The following is a 21,312-nucleotide window of genomic DNA, read 5'->3' as shown; positions in this document are numbered from 1 at the left end:
TCACTGTCTTTACAACATTTGTTCTATTTACTGTATTTGTTGTTGTAAGAAATTGGGTATGTTTTTTGAGTTCCATTTAATTTCAATTTAACGTGTTGCACTTAATCGGTATTTAACCTACACACATCTGAACAAAAATAAACTTGAATGTATTACTGTAAGATTTACATTTATATGACAGAAACATAAATAAATTAAATAAAATCAAATGGTTCATATATGTAGATAGAAGTTATTATTTTCTGTTGACGCCAATGTTTTATCATTGGTGTCAACAGAAAATAATAACTTTAACTTTAATAATAACAGGAATGATGACCAAATAAGAAATATACAAAACTCACAAAATAATTGGTGTTTGTCTCAATAAAATATACACCAAAACACCAAAAGCCTTAGAAACCACCTTCAAATACATTCTAATCAACACCACTTACAAACTCATATATCAACTTATGAGTGTTTCAAAAATGGAGCTGTTTTCCAACAACAAATATCTTATGAAGTGAGCCTGTGTTTCTTGTATTTGAGCCAGATGAATGGAAGTCTTTTGTCCTGCTGGCAAGAGCCCCCTCCTCAGACTTCTTGTTTGCAGGCTGGGGCTCTGACAGGGGATTTCCTCTAGGTGAAAAAATAACCTACAGACGTGTATCGTTGCAATGACTTGTTATCAAAACTACTGGTGCTCTCAACGTGGCACGTTAACACACAGCATGAGCACAGGCACACAAACACTTTATACTCTTCAAATAATTAAACCACTTAACACATTGTATACCATCCAATACATGTCAAGAGAACATGTTTTGCCTAAGAGTTCTACAACCCTAAAGGCTGTACTGTTAATGCTGATGACAGTAAAAATCAGACAACTGTATTCTCTGTCTAATCATGTCTGCTGTCAAGGATACCTTATGTGCAAAAACTTAACGTTTTCCTGTTAGACTTTTTCATATGATTTTTAAAGATTTAGGGTAATCTATGTTCATGAATGAAATTAAGTTAAAAGAAAATAATTTCTCTCACTTCATTTGTTAGAAACACTTTGTCATGGATGCATTGTGTTTAGGTTATGGATATATGTTTACTAAAAGATTACTAACAAATGTTTGAACAAATCGAGCAAACACATCTCTCTAATGTCATTACAACCACCATTACGGCCCTCCTAATAATAAACACTGTAATATGTCTGCAGTGAAGAAAAAATGCAGTGATGACAATACATGCTTTGAGACTGATATGCTTTTTTCTCTGTCATTGTTAGTCATGATTGCAATGCACACATTGAACTCTGGATCGAGGGGAAAAGGCAAATGAGGTGACGGTACCTGTAAAAGGGCGGCTTTAGGACCCAGGAGGGATTCGGATGTCGATCAGACACAAGGCTTGGTTGGTATAATGAGAGAACGACCGTAGACTTCGTGTCCACGAGGATACATGAATCAGAAATACGCATGGACATAGTTCCTGAATAAGTTTTCAAAGAATTATAACAATGTTCCGGAATAACGTTTGAATTGTTCAAGGTACAGTATTGAGTTTAATTTCTTTATTCATTGTTGACGTCTCTCAGTCAAAAAAGGGTAGTTCCCATTGTAGTTATTGGGATGCGGATATCTTCACCCCATCTGCTGTGCTGGTAGGCCTACAACTCTTGTCAAAAATAGAAACATATGAAATGTTATAAGAATTCAAGAAAACGAGTTGGAGGTTTAATTCACCAGGTTATATGCTTCATTTTTTACGTGCATAGCCTTTATTGTAATTGAACTTGCCACCCTTCTCCATAGTATATCAACAATAGCCTACAGCTTACCTCACAAAGAATGTTTGTAAAACATTTTTAGCAGATCACGCAGCCAACGTTTTTTATTGTAAAAATGAAGGACCTTCAAGCTCATGTTTACCCCAATGTTTTGCAACCCCGGACGAATGAATCGATCTGCCGCCGTATCAGTGCAATTGGTGACAAGTACGACAAAATAAGTTTACCCCCTCTTTTCAAGCTTAAAGCCTATATATAGTATTCAAACTTTGAGGATTACAATAAGGCGCTTGTTTGCTGGCGTGATGCTTTGAAACTACAATTATGAATAGAACAACTGCAGAGGATGTTCCATTGACTGGTTTTCTTCATTGTCTCGTGAACGTACTGCGAGAGAACAAGGAAGCAGCCTTTTGCAGTAACACGTGTGATAGGCTACTGTATTCGTACTGTAACAATGATACTCACTTTTAAAGATAGGGAAGCAGTCTATTATTGTTCAGGATGGCAGTCACTTAGTGTATGGATAGAGGGTAATACTGATTGACATTATAGATCGTGCAATAAGTAAATGCAAAGCTCCGGGTGCAAAGCTACTGTTATTGATACTAACAGTGAGGTGCTTATTTTCAATCGATTTGGATATCATTCATGCTTCTGTAATATACATGTGTGGTTTTGCTTTGTCAAACCGTCACTGGATGGATAACCATGTAGGATATATTTCATGTTGGTCATTCATTATATCTTGACAAAAGCAAGAAAAAGTAACCGTACATTATCTGCAATACCCAAGCACATTTAAGGAATTTGCATAGGCCAACCATTAGACAGTGTCACTACACATTGTACTGAAATTATATGCAGGTACAGATAGACCACATCTAACACAGCTTTACTCTTTCAAAGAGTAGAGATTTATGCTTTGTTTCATGTTAAGTCAAAAACATAAGTACTTTAGTAACATTGGTTGAGCACTCTGACATTTTCATACTGTACATCATAACTATTTGACATTCTCCTCTTACAAAACCAGTGTTAACCCTTGTCATGCAACTGTACTCATCACATCCCTGAAATCTGGCACTTGGATGGGGATTATCTTGTCAGTCACTCACAGACACTGCAAGGAGGTCAGACAGGATTCAAGACAGATTTGTGTGATGCCAGAGTGGCATTGCCATTTCCTCAGTGAAAGAAAGGGCTCACAGTGCACAAAAATAGCTGTTTTTAATAGAATTGGTCTGAGCTTCTGACCCTGTTAATAATAATAGACTGTGACAATATGGATGTCTCGATGGTAAACAAGTGTCTGGCTGACAAAACGGTTTTGTTTCCTGTTTTAGTGGGGCTGTAAAGTTACATGGACCTTGTTTGCCTGTGGATGTAAATGTGCCACTGATCTTATCTTGAGTCCAAGGAATGCCACTGGAATGTGCTGTGGTACAGACAAGTGTATTGTACTGGGTAGAGCAGCAAGACGCTCAGAGGAGGCTCCGATAAGGCTCAGATCTGGCAATTGGCTGAAATCCCAAGTACACACACACACACACACACACACTCACTCACACACACAGCTCGCCACATGACAGTTCGACAACAGGTCCGTCGCTTCCACTCAGAGCCCTCAAAGCTCTTCAGTGTTTCTGTGTTTGGAGAAGATAACACCGGTATGTCCTATACCCGGAATGCACTCAGAGGTCAAGGAGTAGGGCAACATGAAGGATATCAGTCCAGCAAGATGTCAACATTTGAGGATTGCAGACCAATTGTATAGACACCCACATTTTCAGAGAATGTCCAAGAAATCAATGGAATGAATTTCAATTGTTTGTCCCATTACTAAAGCCGTAAAATTCTTGTCTTATTAAGCACAAATCCCATTAGCCAGCATGTTTAACTACGATTGAAGCCCCATAGGTCCAAGGTTTATTTATTGTAATTTCCTGATGTGTATTTGATCAAGAAACAGGCTAGTTCTCCTGAAGAGACACTGCCCACTAATTGCATAAAAAACCCTGTTAGCCCAACTTCACGCTCGTCAGAAAAATGTGGCATCTTACTCAACGCTGTCCATTTGAGACAGAGGGGGACGGCTGTTGCTTAGTTACCTAACATAAAAACAAACAACTCTCTAAAAGCTGTAATTCAGAGGCGAGCAGCCCTTGTCCAGTCATTAGAATTCAATGGATGAATCTGGAAATTAGTTTTATATTTGGGTCCTGTAAATGGAAATCCGGCGTCTATTCTGATCACCCACACATTGTTCCTTGTTGTCTCTGCCCGTTCTGAACATTAATGATTACCTCACAGGTTATCGATAGGCTTGCTTTTCAAGCTATAGACAAACATGTTCAACATATTAGCGAAAGTGAAGCCGGCTGCTCCAAATGGATGCTTCAAGCAGCTGCCTGTTGCCCTTCCGCACACCTCAAAGGTTCACTTTCTCTGGTGAATCTTTGTCTTGCATTTCATCTATCTGTTAAATGATTCACAGCAGGACATGCCCTGTCAAAGAAAGCCATATCCAAAAACAATGGTTTATGTGGGGTGGAGTTCCTGCATGGTGCATATTCATACAAACCATCACTGTCTTAGAACCTGGGCTGCACTTCAAATACTAATTGGCTTTGATTCATCCTAAAATCCATAGCAAGGGACAGGCAAACCAGAGTTAATATAGAATAGAATTGGTGGCAGTTTGGCTGGCAGTTTGGTCATAATTTGATTTAGGTGTATTGATTTAGTGACATAAAGAATAAAGTCATTGTATATTTTTTGCCAAACTGACAAATTATTTGGCTCTGTTTACTCAAACTATTGACAAAAAGCAGGTTCTCTGGAAAATCCTTCCTGGGCTCCACAGTCACCACCTCTCGCCTCTGAAAGGGCGGACAAGCTCTGTACCAGCGGGATGGACCCATTGAACCCTGTTCACCGTGACCCCAAAAAAATCCCGCCGCACGCTGCAGCAGAGCCACATGTCAGGGCTACAGTAGCGTCATGCTACAGAGAGTTCCGTCCACCGGCGTCTCCTGAACCCCAGCTGTGGATCTGAGAAAGAAGTGCAGCTGCGTGGCATGCTGAAAAGCCCCATCCTCTGCCTGTCCCCCCTCCAAACCCCCCCGCCCCTCTCTCTCCGTCTTTCCCTCTTTCGTCCTTTTATCCGCTCTCTTCCGGCGAGCAAGGGGCAGAAATGTCGAGTGAGGTGGTTGGGAGGTATGGCGGCGGCGGTGCTGTTCGCCCCCTAGCCGCCCCCCCCCCCCCTCCACCTCCACCTACCCACCACACACATACACCTCCCTCCCCTCCCTGTCGGTCTTCCTCTCTTCCATCGTTCTCGGCTGCTTTCTTCCTCCCGGCTCTCCTTCTCTCCCTCCCGCTCGGCCACGTGATCGGCTGTGAGGGCGTTGGGTTCGTTCGAGTGCTGCAGTGAGGGAGTGTATGGATGTGTGTGTGTGTGTGTGTGTGAGAGAGAGAGAGAGGGAAAGGGAGCGAGTGTTTTGGCTGTGGGCCCAGTCTCTCTCTCTCTCTCTTTTTTTTTTTTTTTTTTTTTCTTTCTCCGCAGCCTGTCGGCAGTGGTAGGGTGGGCGGGCGGGCGAGCAGGAGGCTGGGTGGGGAGGAGGAGGGCCTCGGGGCTGCAGCAGTGTGCCGGTGGCTCCCTGAACCAGTGGGGAATGTCAGTGAGAGGTCCCAGGACAGTTGTGTGTGTGTGTGTGTTTACATTTGTCTAAACATGCCCGATGAGCAAGCACCGATGGGGCGCTGAGCATATTTGTTTGGTTCGCGTGATAATTATGCTCTGAAATTGTTTTTTTTTTAACTTGAATTGTGCATACAGTTTGCGTTCCCTATATTTGTTTAATTTGTCTCTATAGGCGTGTTTTTTCCCCCAAAAGTGTTTCTGTGATGGTGGACTCTAGGCTACGTTTTAGCAATTGAATACTATTTGTCTTGCTTGTTTTTGTGTGTCCATGTGCTGTTGGAAGCTTGTTTCAATTCATACATTGTGTGTGTGTGTGTGGGGGGTGTGCGCTTGTGTGTGTGTGCCTGGACTCTGCGCGGTATCTGCAGCTCTGGGGTGTGATCCACAGGGGCAAAAAGGGGCCCCTCATGTCGAGCTGTTGTTAAAGATTTCTCTCGTTCACAGGAACACTGTGTACTCTCAGTGCATTCCAAGAAGCCAGACATAGAGAAGTGGTGGGGGGCGTGTGTGTGTATGTGTGTGTGGAAGAGAGGGGAGGGGGAGATGCAGCAGACGACAGGTTTCACAGTGCACTTGGTTTACCTTTTACTTGCTTGTGATCTCAACCAATAGGACCCTTGCAGCACCAACCGTTACTTTGAAGCTGTCTGAGCTCGAGGACAACAATTCACAGAAGGCGTTTGGTTTGAGATTCACCCCTAGGTACGTCTCCTGAAAATGTAATGAGCTGATGACCTCCTCTATTGCCATCAGGAGTTTCTGTTTTTATCCAAGCCATGTGTTTGATGCCGTGCACAATATCCATCCCAACCATGCCGTCTACACCAGGAATTATGGAACTTGGGAAAACGTACGGAAGTGTCCGCTAACTTTGACGGGCCACCAAGTCTAAACGGCATAACAGCAACACTTGCCCTGCCCGTCTCCCTTTCCTCCCCATCATTTAACCCTCTGCTTAGTCCTGTCAGCTTCTTCCTGTGCTGCATGAGGGCTGTTTGACACTGGAGGCTCGTTGTACTGCAAGGCAGCAAAACTACAAAGGGCACCACAAGGTCTACGAGCATCGTGGACTTCCTGTTCTGCCGGCGCAGACAAAACATTGCAGCATTTTTCCCACCTCTCTCTCTCTGTCTCTCTCTCTGTCTCTCCCTCTTTCTTTCTCTGTCTGTCTCTCTCGTGAGTTGCTGTCCAACCCTTGTAAACCCGGTTTGCTTGTAGAACGAGGCAGACATCAAAACGGGCTCCAGGGACCATCCAGACATCCAGAATGTCTTCACCTTTTTTTTTTTTTTTTTTTTTCACACCAAAACAGTATCAGTTAAATCCCTTAAATAGTATGTGTATTGACAGCACTTTTTTTTATAATCATCATGTCTCTTGTGGAGCCAGAGAGAAGACAAGGTACCCTACCTGAAAAGGAAACAGTGAGATGATGATTAGGATTGATCAAGTAAAATCACAGCATGGCCAATGGCTTGACCTTTTACATCGTCTGAGGAGTTGGGTCAAACTGGGCTGTTTGTGAACTCCACTTCCCCTTTCAAATTGCCTTTGGATTTTGAACTGCGTATCAGTCAGCGTGTTGATGCAATGACGCTGACATTTTGTGGCAGTAAAGTCTATTGATGCTAGAGGGGTCCTTCAAAGGCCACATTTATGAACGCTTTTCCACATGACACACTTATCCAGTGGATAGGGTTTGATATCTGTAATTGTATGCAGACCATCAGGCTTTGAATTGGAGTTAGCGAAAGTGATTTATGTTTTTTGGTTATAATATATCTAAGAGACCTCACACACTGTAGGCCTAGGCCTATACATTTTCCACCCCCAAAAAGATGCAGTATCAAAGTATTTCCCTTTGGGAGACTTGATACAGCATGTCTTCCTACAGCATCAGATGCTGCACCTGGTGTAAACAGAATATCGGATGAGCAGCAGCAGTAGCCTAGTGGTGAGCAGATTTTCTCCAGGCGAGGTGTCTCGTAGACAAGGATGTTCTGTGGCATGCTTGGGGTGTCCTTCAGCCCTACACACCACTAACCTTCATTTCACCGACAGTACCCCACCCTAGTCTTCAAACAGTGCAGCCTACGGCCATACAATGATATCATCTGAATAAACAACGCCGCCATTTTGACTGTTAGACTGGGTTTCCAACGCAGGACTCCTGTGAACACAGGAAACAATTATACCCACAAATGCAACAACGTAAACCGCACTACAAGCTTAGTATCAAGTGGCGCACAATAAGACTTGGTAGTATTTGCGTTACTGTACATCCGAGGAGTCTTGTCTGTTGTTTACCTATCTCTACTAATATTAACACGGTTGTTTTTTCCCTGGAACCAGTTGTGAGCTTCTGAATGCCTCACATGTTAAGCGTGTCTAAAATTCCATTCACCTGAGGTCAGTTACTAAAGGCTTACATCCACCTGGTAGCACGTTCATTACCGTTCCATTACCTACTACTTTATAATATGCAACTGCGCCCCATGTCCAGAGAGGGTTATTATGAAGCAATATTTCCACTGTTGATAGATGGGGTGTATTTTAGCGAGGGTAGTCATAACAAGGTCGACTGATTTGACAGCTGTGAAAGGGTCTGCTTAGTTTAAGAATGTCCCAAAAATGTTTGCATCCCTGACTGTTGTCATCGTTCAAAAGGTCAGAGGCAAGTTTACATATTCAAAATGTTGTTTTTACATAATGTATTTGTATGATTGTAGGATGTCGAAATGCGTCTTTATTCACATTGTGTACAGAGTCGGTCTGTCGAGATGGTGTTCGCGTAACACCCCAAAAGACGTTAAGTGAACCCTTTCATTTGAACAACCATTTGTCTGTTTCCCAACAGGTCATCAGTGCTGGCCACCATAGATCATCTTCAACCAGTTGACAGCAGGGGTCCATAGTGGCGCATCTTTCAACGTGAAGCCGCCCCTCCCAAACAAACAGCATCCCTTCACCCCCACCCCCCATTCCTCTGCTGGGCCACCATGGGCGAAGTTATCATAGTGAAAGAAGGATGGCTTCACAAACGAGGTAAAAATCCAGTTCCTTCCGACACCTTGTGATACAAGTGACTTGGCTCCAACTTGAAATGTACCTTGATTTCAATTTGTACTTCGGTAAGTAGCTACTCATACATTTGGCATTGGAATGCTCGTTCTTATCATCTCACCAAAACATCCGTCTTCTTTAACAACACTATCTTCTCCACATCATTGTCTGTAGATCAATAGCCCTAGTAGCCTGCTCTTTTCAGGAATTGCTTCCTGTTGTTCCAGCTCCATTCACAGATAACCAGATCCTCAATGAAAGTGTGACAGTGTTTACAGCTCTAAAGAATGTTTACTGTTTTGAAGTATATTTATGGCCCTCCAGAATGTTCATGGTTTCTCCAAGACCACAGGCTTCACAAAGGTCCTGTGACTATGATTTTAATGACCTCTTGTTAGATTGACCATATTATCGAATACAATGGCCTTGAATCAAAATCGGAGCAATGCCCAATTTTCCCAGGTTCTGCAGACACAAAGGGGACTCGAGTTGAAAGGGGCAGATGAGAAAAAACCCACTTATGTATGAAACATTTGCCCATTATGGGGAACATAATTGAATCATTGAACTCTAGAAGGTTGTTTTTCAACTTCAGCTTGTTATGTTCTGGATTAGTGTGTCTGTAGGTTTAACTACGGGTGCATTCATGACCCCAGCGTTGCCTCGTGTCTATTCCGGTCCTGTCTGGACTTGGAGTGTTTGTTTTTCACTTGCACCTGCTTCACCTTTGACCCCATCAGTGTTCTGTAAACAAAGACTATGTCAGCCCCCGCTGGATGACCTAACTGTCACCAGTGCATGCAGTCCTCGCCTGTACACAGCTGTGAACCCTGACAGAACTGATTTCAGAATCAAGTTATTCAAAGACTTCCTGACACTCTACAAAACAATACTTCCAGCTCCTTTAATATTGCCATTTTCAACTATCTTTTCGTTGTACTAGTTTGCTCGTGGCAGTTATTGCCAGTATTGTTTATGCCACCTCTGTACTGTATCCATTCTTCTGATGGGCCTTAGAGGCACCGCCGACCTTGCCGAGAAAGCGAAAGGGAGTGACTGAGACGGGTGTGGCAACAGCGAAAAAGAAAAGAAAGTCCACAACAAGCACGTGTGTTGCAGCACCCTACACTGAGGAAGTTGAGCAGCGAATAGCCGGCAAGGCCACTGGGTTTTTATGGGAGGGGCCCCCCCAATTCCCCTCCCCTCCACAGCCTCGGTCAGTCAGACAGTCGGACAGTGTAGCGCTGTGGCTAGAAGTTGGGGGTCATCCCAGTTCAGCTATGCAGGCAGACACCACCCGGAATGGCTCTTGGCCGAGATGAAAAGGAACGCGGCCGACGCTGGATTTGTGCCGCTCGGCACGGCGGCGAGCCTGTTTTGCCCACAAGGGATTTCAGAGGGGGGGGGGGGGGGGTTGGGGGGGTGTTGTCTGTGTGTGTGTGTTTGGAGAGGTAGGGTGCGGTATGATGCCGCTATGGTGACATCACCCGTGGAAAAGTGAAGACTTTGGGGTTTCACCGTCAGGGCTGTGGGATTTTGTTTTTCTTCAACTTTGTCTCGCCTTAGTCAACTTCAAAACAAACATGTCGGCCTGTAGCTTTTGGCACCTGATCTAAACATTCAAAGGTGCGAATGAACCCTGTACAAAGTAGTTCATTACTGTACATGTCGAGCAGGGCGAGTTGTGTCAATGATTGTATGATACGTCAGTTCTTGTTAGATCTGGATATGGACTGACTGACTAGGGACTGCATGGCTCGAACATTTCAAAATGGCATTGGAAGGGGCGATGGTGGGATGGGTTCCATACTGTAGCTTCTGACGGACTGTAGACTTTCCCCCTTACTACACCAGGGGCTAATCAAAGCTACGGATGGATGCTCTTGATGACCTCTCTGAGACTTTTTTCACATTCAGATCTCGTGGAGCCTAGCCAAGATGTTAGTCACCCGTTGGAAAAGCCTGCTCTGAGGAAAAACATCTGGACTCCTTTGGAATGGGTCCACCTTTCCCTTTTTTTTGCCAACATCTTAAAATGGCTGGGAGTCCTCCCATTCCAATCCCATGAGTCATACAAGACGAAGCAGAACAAGGTGGTTTTGGAGCGTGTCTCTCCAATCTCAAAGGCACCACTGTGGTGGGTTAACTGGACCCACGCCTCACTAGACGATCTTGTCAAATGGTTAGGGCCCCAAACGGTAAGGCTAGCTAGCCTTGCGTCGAAGTGGGGTAGCCACACCTGCGTTCCTGTTGGAAGAACACAACTCCCTTCGTGTGTGGTTCCCGACTGCTCGACCACGCTTTCCATCAAAGCATTCCTTTGGCAAATGTTGTAAAGGAGATGGGGACACCGAGATCTGTCTGCAGAGGGTGGCGGTTGTGGTTTGTTGGGAGGGGTGGATAGGGGATTAAGGGGAGGGTAGGGGTTGGTCATGTACTGTAACAACGGGGTTAGCTCGTTTTTGCCTTTAAAAAAAGGCTAACCATCCTTTCCCCAGAAACCCTCCCTTGTGCTGATGGTTGAGCTTCCGGAAATGGCAATGGGATTACCTCGATGCCAGAAGTACACAGACTTGTTGCAGTTGTTCTTGTAAAGACAGTCAGCAACATATGATAAATCCTAAGGCTGAATAATCAGTCTCCTGCCAATCAATGCCTCCGTTCCAATAGCTTTTGATCAACTCTGATGAAACACCAAACAACCATAAGACTTTTATGAGATTGAGGTATATTGCAACAAATACAATACAATGACATTGAATGGCATGAATGATCGGTGGCTGTGTTGTTTGTTTGTACAGGAGGAAGTGTATTCTTATAATAAACCACACAGTTCCTTTGAAACCACATCCTCTTCCTCGCTGGGGAGGCGGCAATTGCAACTCTAATCCAAACCAATCCAATGTCACTGCATGCAGTGTAAAGCCAGTTGGATCTATTATTTATGGGGTGTGGTGCAGGGGGTGGGGATCAATGGCCTAAAATTGATTTATTTTCTTGTTTCCTTTAATTAAGGACAGGGGTGTTTTACAGTACATCCTTGTCAAAAATGTTGAGGTGAAGAGACCCATTAGACCCATCATACCGTACCCATTATGAATGCTCACTCAGTCACTCACCTTTACACAAAGACACGCACACAGTGCACGCTAGCCTTCTAGAAGTGTCTTTAGGATGCATTGGATGAATATGGTGTCGACAAACACCATGCAAGACTTATTAAGAAAGAGATGGACAGTTGTGTTGTAGCAACGCTTGTTCATTAGCTCACTGTGTGCCCCAGGAGCATCCACATGCAGTGGTTGGTAATCTGTAAGGACTCTGTCTCTGTCAGTCTGTCATTTAGTCAGGCAGTTATGCTGGTGTGCAAATCAAACATCCCATCGTGCTTGGTGAGACGGTTTATAAATGAGTCAGCAGCAGCAGATATAGCCTAACACTCGACTCGTCTGAGTTTTTTTTATTTTTTATGATTGTGGTGTTTACCCATGCTGTTAGTGTGTCACTTCCTGTTTTCTAGAATCTGGTTGGTGATTACCAGAAGTACTGCTGACCACATTTATTAAAAACTGGGTGAGACTCTGTTTACTAGGTGTTTTAAAGGTACAAGAAGTACTTTGTGGTCATTTGTTGTTATCTTGTCAAAACACTAGAAGATTCTCACATAAATACGCCTCCTGTAAAACTGTCTCTTACAAGCTGAATAGTCCTTGTCTTGTTACCTTGTCAATGCTATTTGGTATGTACTTTTCACATGACTCAGGCGGATTGTAGTTTCTATTGAAACCAAGGCAATGTCTTCTACGTTTAAAAAAACAAAAAAACAAAACAAAGGTTGAACACACCTTTGGCGGATATCACTCTAAAGTAAACAAGGAACACACACACACCGCGGACATCAGACAAAGGTATGGTCAACAGTTTACACTCTTTACTGGTGCGATACGCACTACGTAATGTACACTGCAGGCTACAGTGGGATTAAGTGAGTGTTTTGGAAACATGAGAAGGAAATGGCTCTATGGAGGGGAAGTTCTGTTTTCGCAGAAACCACCAGGAGAAAGGACCCAGAAGCTTGTGGTCAGCCTGACTGTGAGAGTCTCAGACACACACCCACACACACACACACACACACACACACACACACCAACACACGTACACTTGTTGGACATTCCAGTGGAATAGCAGCCCCTTGTGGCTGCAAATAGCTTTTAACTGTTTTCTTAAAATCAGCAAACAAAATGTGTTAGAATCACCCTCCTAATGCTGGCCTGGTATGATAGTGTTAAAGTCATGCTGGAAGAGAACTGTAGCCATTGGAAAATACTGATGTCGATTGCTATTGGAATTTCCCTTGAGATAAAATGTCACCTGCTCATCTGACATTTATGGGGAAGCCCCTTCTACTCAGAACTGTTGTTCTGGTATTCAATCATAGCATACATTTGTGTGCAGTCTGTTATGTTGACAAAGTCTGTCAACAAAAATTGTTGCTGAGCCTGGTCAAGGGTACACAAGCCAAGCAAAAGGAAAGTAGATCTAACAACACAACTCTCCCTTGCTCTCTCCCTTTGTCCGCATCCCTCTCAGGAGAGTACATAAAGACCTGGAGACCGAGGTATTTCCTGCTGAAGAGCGACGGTACATTCATCGGGTACAAGGAGCGGCCGCAGGATGTGGACCAGCTGGAGACGCCACTTAATAACTTCTCAGTAGCTCGTGAGTTAAGCCTCCGCATCGTGACTGGCTCCTAAACGCCTGGGTGGGGTGGGGGGGGGGGGGGGTGGCATCATGGCGTCAATTCTAAATGGAGACCAATCAACGGGTCAGGTAGCCATGGGTTCCTATCTAGTTTTGGAGCAGAACGTTTATCTCAAGGTCGATTTTGATTCACGCCTTTTTAGAAGCAATGTCACAAAGGGCTTATGTCTAAACTAGACTAGTCTTAACCAACCTACTCTCAAGGATTCATATTTGGTAGTTAGTTCATTTATTGGGGGTTACAGACAAGTTGTGCTTAATTACATTGACGATTACTCGGATTATCACTTAAAATTGTTCCATTGTTATAATGACTCTTTATGACAATACTTTTGTGTTCAAGTCATCTCCCTTTTCCCCCTTGCCGTGTGGCTAACCTCTCCCCTCTCACTGGTGTGTGGATTTGCTCGCCGCCATTCTTCACCTCGCTCCCTTCCTCGCTCAGAGTGCCAGCTGATGAAGACGGAGAGGCCAAAGTCCAACACGTTCATCATCCGCTGCCTGCAGTGGACCACTGTGATCGAGCGCACCTTCCACGTGGAGACCCCTGAGGAGAGGTGCGGTAGTCTTGTTTGTATGTAAACAACCACATGCACCTGGATTCACGTGTGTGTGTGTGTGTGTGTGTGTGTATATAGTGAGCTGTATACACAGTACTGTGCAAAAGTCTTTGGCACCCAAGAGATATACAAGTGCAATGTTGAGGATTTTTGTTTAGTCTTTTCATTTCATAATTTCTTTAAGCATTATTTGCTTTACTTTTTAAATTCATTTTTGTAGGAGTGCCTAAGACTTTTGCACACACATACTGTATAAACACACATTCATACAAAGCTTTGTGTGGATGCGCAACCCTCATGGACTGTGACGGACATTATGCCCACTGCAAACGCCATGCTTATTTCACAATCTCACTTGAGAGGTAATGTATTCCAACAGCAAAAGTCTCCCATCAAATCATCCCTCTGTCCCATCATCCCTGTGTCCCATCATCCCTGTGTCCCATCATCCCCCTGTCCCATCATCCCCCTGTCCCATCATCCCCCTGTCCCATCATCCCCTGTCCCATCATCCCCCGTCCCATCATCCCCCATCCCATCATTCCCCATCCCATCATCCCCTATCCCATCATCCCTCTGTTCCCAGGGAGGAGTGGACGAAGGCCATCCAAACGGTGGCCGATGGGCTGAAGAAGCAGGAGGAGGAGAGGATGGACTCCTCGCCTGACCCCATGGACATGGACATGTACCTCACCAAACCCAGACTCAAAGTGGTACTGTCTGCCTTCTCCTTTCAAGACCAGGGCTGAATAGTCATTGAATTCCCTTCCAATCCTAAACGTATTTTGAGCCTACTTGAAATTACAGCTCAACGTTGTTTAATCTGTTTAATACAATTCACAAAAGTATAACAGCTCGGATAGTAGAAAGGATTTGATTGAGTATTTAATTCTAGACACAATTCCATGTCTCGGACAGTACTTCTCTATGAGGTTGAATGCTCAATACCTTTATTATGAAAATGCCTGCACAGTTAGTTTCTAGATCTGGCGATGCCTGTTGACAACCCTTAATCACAGCTGAGCCTCACTCCAAACCATGGACCATCATGAGGATAGGGGTTCATATTGAAATTAAATATGGCCCTTTACCCCTTTTCTGTTCTTTAGAAATATGAATGATATTTGAATGTTACAGCACCAACATTTAAAAATTCAGTCTCTCATTTTCTTGTCTCTTATTCCTCAGACTATGCACGACTTTGAATATCTCAAACTCCTGGGAAAAGGCACTTTTGGGAAGGTGATTCTAGTGAAGGAGAAGGCTACAGGCAAATATTACGCTATGAAAATCCTTAAAAAAGAAGTGATTGTAGCAAAAGTAAGTATGTATGTTTGTATGTGTGCATACTGTATATAGTATAATTGTATGTGTAGTAGGTATCGAATAATACATTATGCATATGTTCATCCCTATACAAAATTGTTGAATAATTATTTGGGGAAAGTTCCTCTATTTTGGTAAATCCACAATGCTCATTCAGTTTTCTTTTTGTATCTCCCAGGATGAAGTAGCACACACACTCACTGAAAACAGAGTACTGCAGAACTCAAAACACCCATTCTTGACAGTAAGACAAACCAATCAACTAATTTATTCCCCCTTTTATCACTGCAGACAGGCATTTTGTATTTAATTTTAACCATGTATGTTAGGTTCTGTAACAGTGTCTTCAAAGATAATGCTACAGTACATGTAAAATGTGCCACAATAGAGCAACACGTATTATTGGTATTTAAAAGTATTTTCCTTCAAATGTTCACAAGTACGACTTCCATCGGTTGCATTCTACAACAGTGTTTAAGAATCAATTTGATACATTTTCTGGTTCCTCTGTTTTTCCTCCCCCCACAAAAGGGTCTAAAGTATTCCTTCCAGACTCCTGACCGCTTGTGTTTCGTCATGGAGTACGCCAACGGAGGAGAGCTGTTCTTCCACCTGTCGCGAGACCGCGTGTTCTCTGAGGAGAGGGCCCGCTTCTATGGGGCTGAGATTGTGTCTGCACTGCACTACCTCCACTCCGAGAAGAACGTGGTCTACCGGGACCTGAAGGTCAGTTTGTGTTTGAAGAACCATCATGATACTGGATTCAACTTGTCATAGGATTGTTTTTGTTTTATTATGCATGCGATATGGGTCACTCTTGGGGTTCATTTACTGGATTACAGTTAAAGCTGGCTTTCCAGATGACCCCAGACACCAATTATGGAGCACTTGACCATCATTTGATAACATTCCTAATCTATTCAATTATTACTATCCAATAGTTCTAATTTAGATGATCGCGTTGAATATTATTTTTGCTGTTATTCATTGGGATCATGTTTTTGCGTAGCTGGAGAATCTAATGCTGGACAAAGACGGCCACATCAAGATCACAGACTTTGGTTTGTGTAAGGAGGGCATCAAAGACGGTGCCACAATGAAAACCTTCTGTGGAACACCAGAATACCTGGCGCCTGAGGTAAAGATGCCTTTTAAAAAGCTCTTGAATTCAGTTGTTCAATTTAATAGGACAGTATTTTACTCTAGCTCCATTGTCCAGTTATTCAGTAGAAAAAGGAAATCTTGAGAAAAAAACTTAACAGGTTTTGGTTCAAACCTGGTTATTTTGGTTAGGTTAGATATGCGGTATATTCCTATGTACTGTAGATCATGATGAATACTGGACATGATTTGGGTCCATAACAAGAACACGAGTTTTGAAAAGCCTTAGAGTGGACATTCACACATCTTCCCCTCTCCCAGGTATTGGAAGACAACGATTATGGACGAGCGGTGGACTGGTGGGGTCTGGGTGTGGTCATGTACGAGATGATGTGTGGCCGACTGCCCTTCTACAACCAGGACCACGAGAAGCTGTTTGAGCTGATCCTCATGGAGGAGATCCGCTTCCCGCGCACCCTCGGGCCCGAGGGCAAGTCTCTACTGTCTGGCCTGCTGAAGAAGGACCCCAAGCAGAGGTGTGTGTGTTTGTGTGTGTCAGTGCGAAACTGGCCATGACATGCTGTGGCTACCACAAGGTCCATTTCTTGCCCAATACCAAATTATGTCGATAATATACATATTTTTTAATCATTTTATCATTTTCCGTCATTTCTATTTGTCCTTCAAACGTGATTGTATTGGTCAGCTTGGTTGAAACCTCAACTGTGCTCCTCTTCTTATGTTTGAGTTATTATCGGTAAATGGTGTCATTTTGTGCTCTGTGTAATCTATAGGTTAGGTGGAGGGCCAGATGACGCCAAGGAAATCATGCAACACAAGTTTTTTGCGGGGATTGAATGGCAAGACGTATATGAGAAAAAGGTACGTTGTCATATTGTATGTTTACAGGTAAACAGTAATGTAAAACATGTCAGCTCTCAGAAAGAATTATTTGAAAACTAAAACAGACAAAATATTGCTCTTGTCCACTGACACACTTAATGCACAAGACTAAAAAAAGAAACATCGAAAACAACATTTACGTGAGATGTATGCGACGATGTTTGCACAGTACTGTTCATAAACGGATAATTAAAATTGGATTGCAGCTGATTGACATTTCGTGATATGCTTGTAGAACAGGATCTCATTGTAATGAATCCTTCCCTGTCGTCTTAGCTGGTTCCACCATTCAAGCCCCAGGTCACCTCGGAAACGGACACACGCTATTTTGACGTGGAGTTCACAGGCCAAACCATCACCATTACGCCTCCTGGGCAAGGTACAGTATTTCTCATTTCAACTCTAAATGAAGTGTTGCTATCGTTACATTTAACGTAATTCTACTGTTATTTCGACTTTTGACGTGCTGTGATCTGCTTTTGATGAATGTGCAGCCAGCTCCCACTGTTTTCCAGTCCAAGGACTCCACCTTGTGGCTGTATGTTCACACTACAATAAATCAGAATCAGAATACGGTTTATTGCCAAGTTAGTTTAAACAGACAGAGAATTTGCTTTGGTAGGTTGGTGCATAACAACAAGCATCAATAAATCCCAACTTCTTGTATGCTTAGTTTAATTGCTTTAGTTATAGAGGCGAAGACTTCACTCTGGAATTAATATAGGAGACATTCAACAACTGTTCAACAACTCATTGTCTGTGTCTCTTCTTATCCTAGATGATAACATGGAGTCTTTCGATAGCGACAGAAGACCCCACTTTCCACAGTTCTCCTACTCCGCCAGTGGGACAGCCTAAAGACTTAGACCATACATTTTCCCCCCCTTCTCTTTTGTCTAATGGACCACAATCTTCAGTCTCCACCCGACCTCCTGCGACCCCTTTCTCCTGCGTTCCCCAACTGCGACACATCCACATAGGCCATCAAAGACCTCAATCATGTTTGTTTCCTGTTATCATTGTTTGTTATCATGCTGGGATTATTGGACTGCTTCACAAATCTTGAGGGTAGTTTTCTATCGCTGTCTCCTGACCTTCTCTAGCACTGAGTCCCTGAAGGAATCCACCTTGTCTTCAATAGGTCTATATCCTCTAGCGAGTCCAGTTGATAGCGAGGAGACAAGGAGAGAAGACTACTGTAGAACAATATCCACTCTCCAGCCTTTTTAAATATAGTTATTTATATTGCTTTAAGGGTAGGGGTGTCAGCTGCACAGCAAAACACTTAAGGTAAAGGAGTCAAGATGTCTAAGGTGCAGCAACAGTTGACTATAAGAATATACAAACGGACACGACAATTAGTTTACTTCAAGTGGCTTGCCTCAAACAAGAAGCACGGTCACTGTCAAACAACTAGTTTCTCGAAACGGTACACTATCAAGCTAGTCGGACAGCTTTGTTACGTTGTAAGTCGGTTTTAACATGGAGCCAAGGAAACACCAATTTGTTGGTTTTCAAGTAGTAATCCTCCTTCCCTACTCCATCTTAGTCTAGTGTGATTCATCACTGCCATTCAGCTTCCAAACACTCCTCCGTTTGTGAGGGGTAACACTAAATATCTCTACTTGCTCTCCATGCCTTCTTAATGATGAGGAATGTGCCTGCCTTCTAGTATGCAGAAGAACTGGATCACAGAGCTAGTCCACAGAGTCCATGGTATTAGCTGTTACATCAATATTGTTCTGCTCTTAGCTCTGTTTCTCGCACCATTCAGCCTGTGCTTGAGGATAATAGTTACGTCATTGTGATGTATTAGAAAACATGTCTGGGAATATGGCTTTCCTATGTCCGTGAACTGCTGCTATCATACAATTATGATGCAGCCCATGTCAAGTCCAACTTTACGAGGCATCGTAATTGTTTAAAATTGGGAAATTGTTCATTATGCAGATATGGCAGTCTCGAGGTGCAAAATTTGTTTTGTTATAATTGCATCAAACCACAGATTGAAGACATGTATTCTGATACATCCATTTACCGTGGAAGGACTGGATGTACATATTTGTTATGCTAGACAGGCCACTATTCTTAGTTTTAGGGAATTAATGTACCTTATGAAAAATCATGGTAAAGGCGCTATCATTCAAAGAACCTTTTGAGCTAGTCGTTTTAATTATTAGAACTTTGTGATTTCCCAATCAAAGCAAAATGCACATGGAACTTCAACGGTCATTAAATATCTAGCAGACTGCTATTAGGCTTGCTAGAAAAGAGAGAGGGAAAAAATTACAAAAGATGCAATTTTCTACCAGCATGACCTTGAATGCTGATGCCTGCATGGCTTAAACATACTAATCTGATGCTCACTCACAAATACATTTTTCTAGTATTAAAATGATAGTAACAAACCAGTTGCTTCACATATCTTGGAAAAAGAGCACAAGCCACATGCTGTCCTAAAAAAAATAGTTGAGTTGGAAATGAGACATGTTATTTGTAGACCGTGAGAAAGGAACAGTTTACATGATTCCTAACCCTTAGAGGGGCCAATGCATGCTCAAGAACAAAATCAAGAATTAACTAAAACCGAATTTTTCCTCACCCAGATGGCAACATATTCTGAGGAAAAGTAACTTGTTCAGAGTTGCCATATACTTTAGTGGGACTATCTGAACTGTGTCAAATACGTGCAATAAAAAATATGTGGCTAGCATCCTCAAAAGGGCAAGTAGGGGTACTACACTCCATTATGTCTCTTTTTGTCCCAGTATATTTCTGTTTGTAAGCAGACTGGTGCATATTGGAAAATGGAACCGCCGCCAAGGTATTACAATTAGGTGGCAAAAAAAAATTGGGGGAGGACTTGGAATAGGGAGTGAAAACACAACAATTTTAAATGAATGTCTTTCTCTTTTTTTGCTAGAACTGTGACCAAAGTCTTGTTTAGTTTTCGTGTCGTACAAAATATCACCTTTTGTCTCACCCTCACCTTCACTCATTTTACAAAGCAGGGACGAAAATTGTACTTCCCGAAAGGCAGGTATACCTACCTTTTGGGATTCATTGTGTGAATGTTCTCCTCTGCGAAGACGCAGACCCTGATATTTACCAGAACTGGTAGTTCTCAAAAGTATATGTGGTTTTCTCTGTACATTTTTGTTTTCCAAATCCTTTTACAGCTATTGGGCATTTTTATCGCCAATGCATTTAGCAATGCCTCAATGAGGCTACTGTTACAAAACAGACACAGATAGCTACTGGTGCAAAGTGAGCATGCAAGCTGAGACTTATTTGTAATTTTGTAAAAAATTAGGACAAGATCCATTAAGAGTTGACCACAGTTCATACATTCATACTGTGTACTCAATAAGGAGTTTGTACCCTATTAGGAACAAAGACCAAATTATTTTTTTCTTCACATGACTCTAAATTGTTTCAGATGTTAGTGGTGTCTTCATTGTCTTAATCAAATCCTAGAGAGGACAATCCACATTTGCTTTGAATTCATTGAGTGAAGAATACAAAGTCCAAACATTGGGTTTGCAGAGCACTACCCTATGGAATCAAGTGATACCCCTTTTTTTGTGGGAAAACAATTCAAAAGAGATTTCCTTGAATATGGAATAGTTAATAAAACATGTTCATGAATGTAAAACTAATTTAATATTTGTCCCATTCCATTTTGTATGTTTTTTGTAACTTTATTTACATTATTTTTACTTTCATATTTTAATTATTGCCCTTTTGTTGTTTATTGACATTAAATGGAAAATGGTGATTTGCCATTTAAGTTGAGCAAAATGTTAAAACAACCTCTATTTAAGTTATTACCCTTGCAGGCCCCTGTGGTAGTAAATCGATGAGTGCACCAACTTTTGTGAACAAAGAACAACATTTTATTTAGTGTGTTGTTTGCTTATGTGGCATTATTTTTCATTTGGATAAAATAAAGAGTTTTTGGACAAAATATGATGTATGGTTCTGTTTGGCATGTAATGCACAAATATAATATTGCTTATTATTGAATGTATAAATTATGATTTGGATATATCTGCAATATCACTACAGATGTTGACATTTTCTATTCAAATTAAATGTTAATATTCGTGAAATGTGCACAGGAA

General features: G+C 42.5%; 1 protein-coding gene across 2 annotated transcripts; it reads left to right on the top strand.

The window, feature by feature from the left end:
- Window positions 1-1,387: 1,387 nt before the first annotated feature.
- LOC146286777 (RAC-alpha serine/threonine-protein kinase) lies at window positions 1,388-21,155 on the top strand. Of its 2 annotated transcripts, XM_084699356.1 has the most exons (14): window positions 1,388-1,529; window positions 6,087-6,176; window positions 8,332-8,519; window positions 13,128-13,256; window positions 13,744-13,855; window positions 14,445-14,571; window positions 15,047-15,178; window positions 15,363-15,428; window positions 15,716-15,910; window positions 16,194-16,322; window positions 16,607-16,821; window positions 17,080-17,167; window positions 17,465-17,567; window positions 17,967-21,155. In XM_084699356.1, the coding sequence occupies exons 3-14, from the start codon at window positions 8,474-8,476 to the stop codon at window positions 18,044-18,046; spliced, it is 1,422 nt and encodes a 473-aa protein (XP_084555482.1). In that variant the 5' UTR covers window positions 1,388-1,529; window positions 6,087-6,176; window positions 8,332-8,473; the 3' UTR covers window positions 18,047-21,155. The 2 variants fall into 2 exon arrangements, with proteins under 2 accessions (XP_084555482.1, XP_084555481.1); XM_084699355.1 differs by lacking the exon at window positions 6,087-6,176.
- Window positions 21,156-21,312: the final 157 nt, after the last annotated feature.

Source organism: Hypomesus nipponensis, chromosome 6, assembly GCF_054491055.1.
Source record: "Hypomesus nipponensis isolate SF chromosome 6, ASM5449105v1, whole genome shotgun sequence".
NCBI lineage: Eukaryota > Metazoa > Chordata > Actinopteri > Osmeriformes > Osmeridae > Hypomesus > Hypomesus nipponensis.
Note: the sequence above shows the minus strand (reverse complement) of the source record. Positions and strands in the feature narration are given on the sequence as shown.

Coding starts and splice junctions, on each gene's coding strand:
- LOC146286777 (XM_084699355.1), top strand. CDS start 8,474: ATGGGCGAAGTTATCATAGTGAAAGAAGGATGGCTTCACAAACGAG. Junction 14,572..15,046: donor CCAAACCCAGACTCAAAGTG/GTACTGTCTGCC, acceptor CTTATTCCTCAG/ACTATGCACGACTTTGAATA. Junction 16,822..17,079: donor AAGAAGGACCCCAAGCAGAG/GTGTGTGTGTTT, acceptor TGTAATCTATAG/GTTAGGTGGAGGGCCAGATG.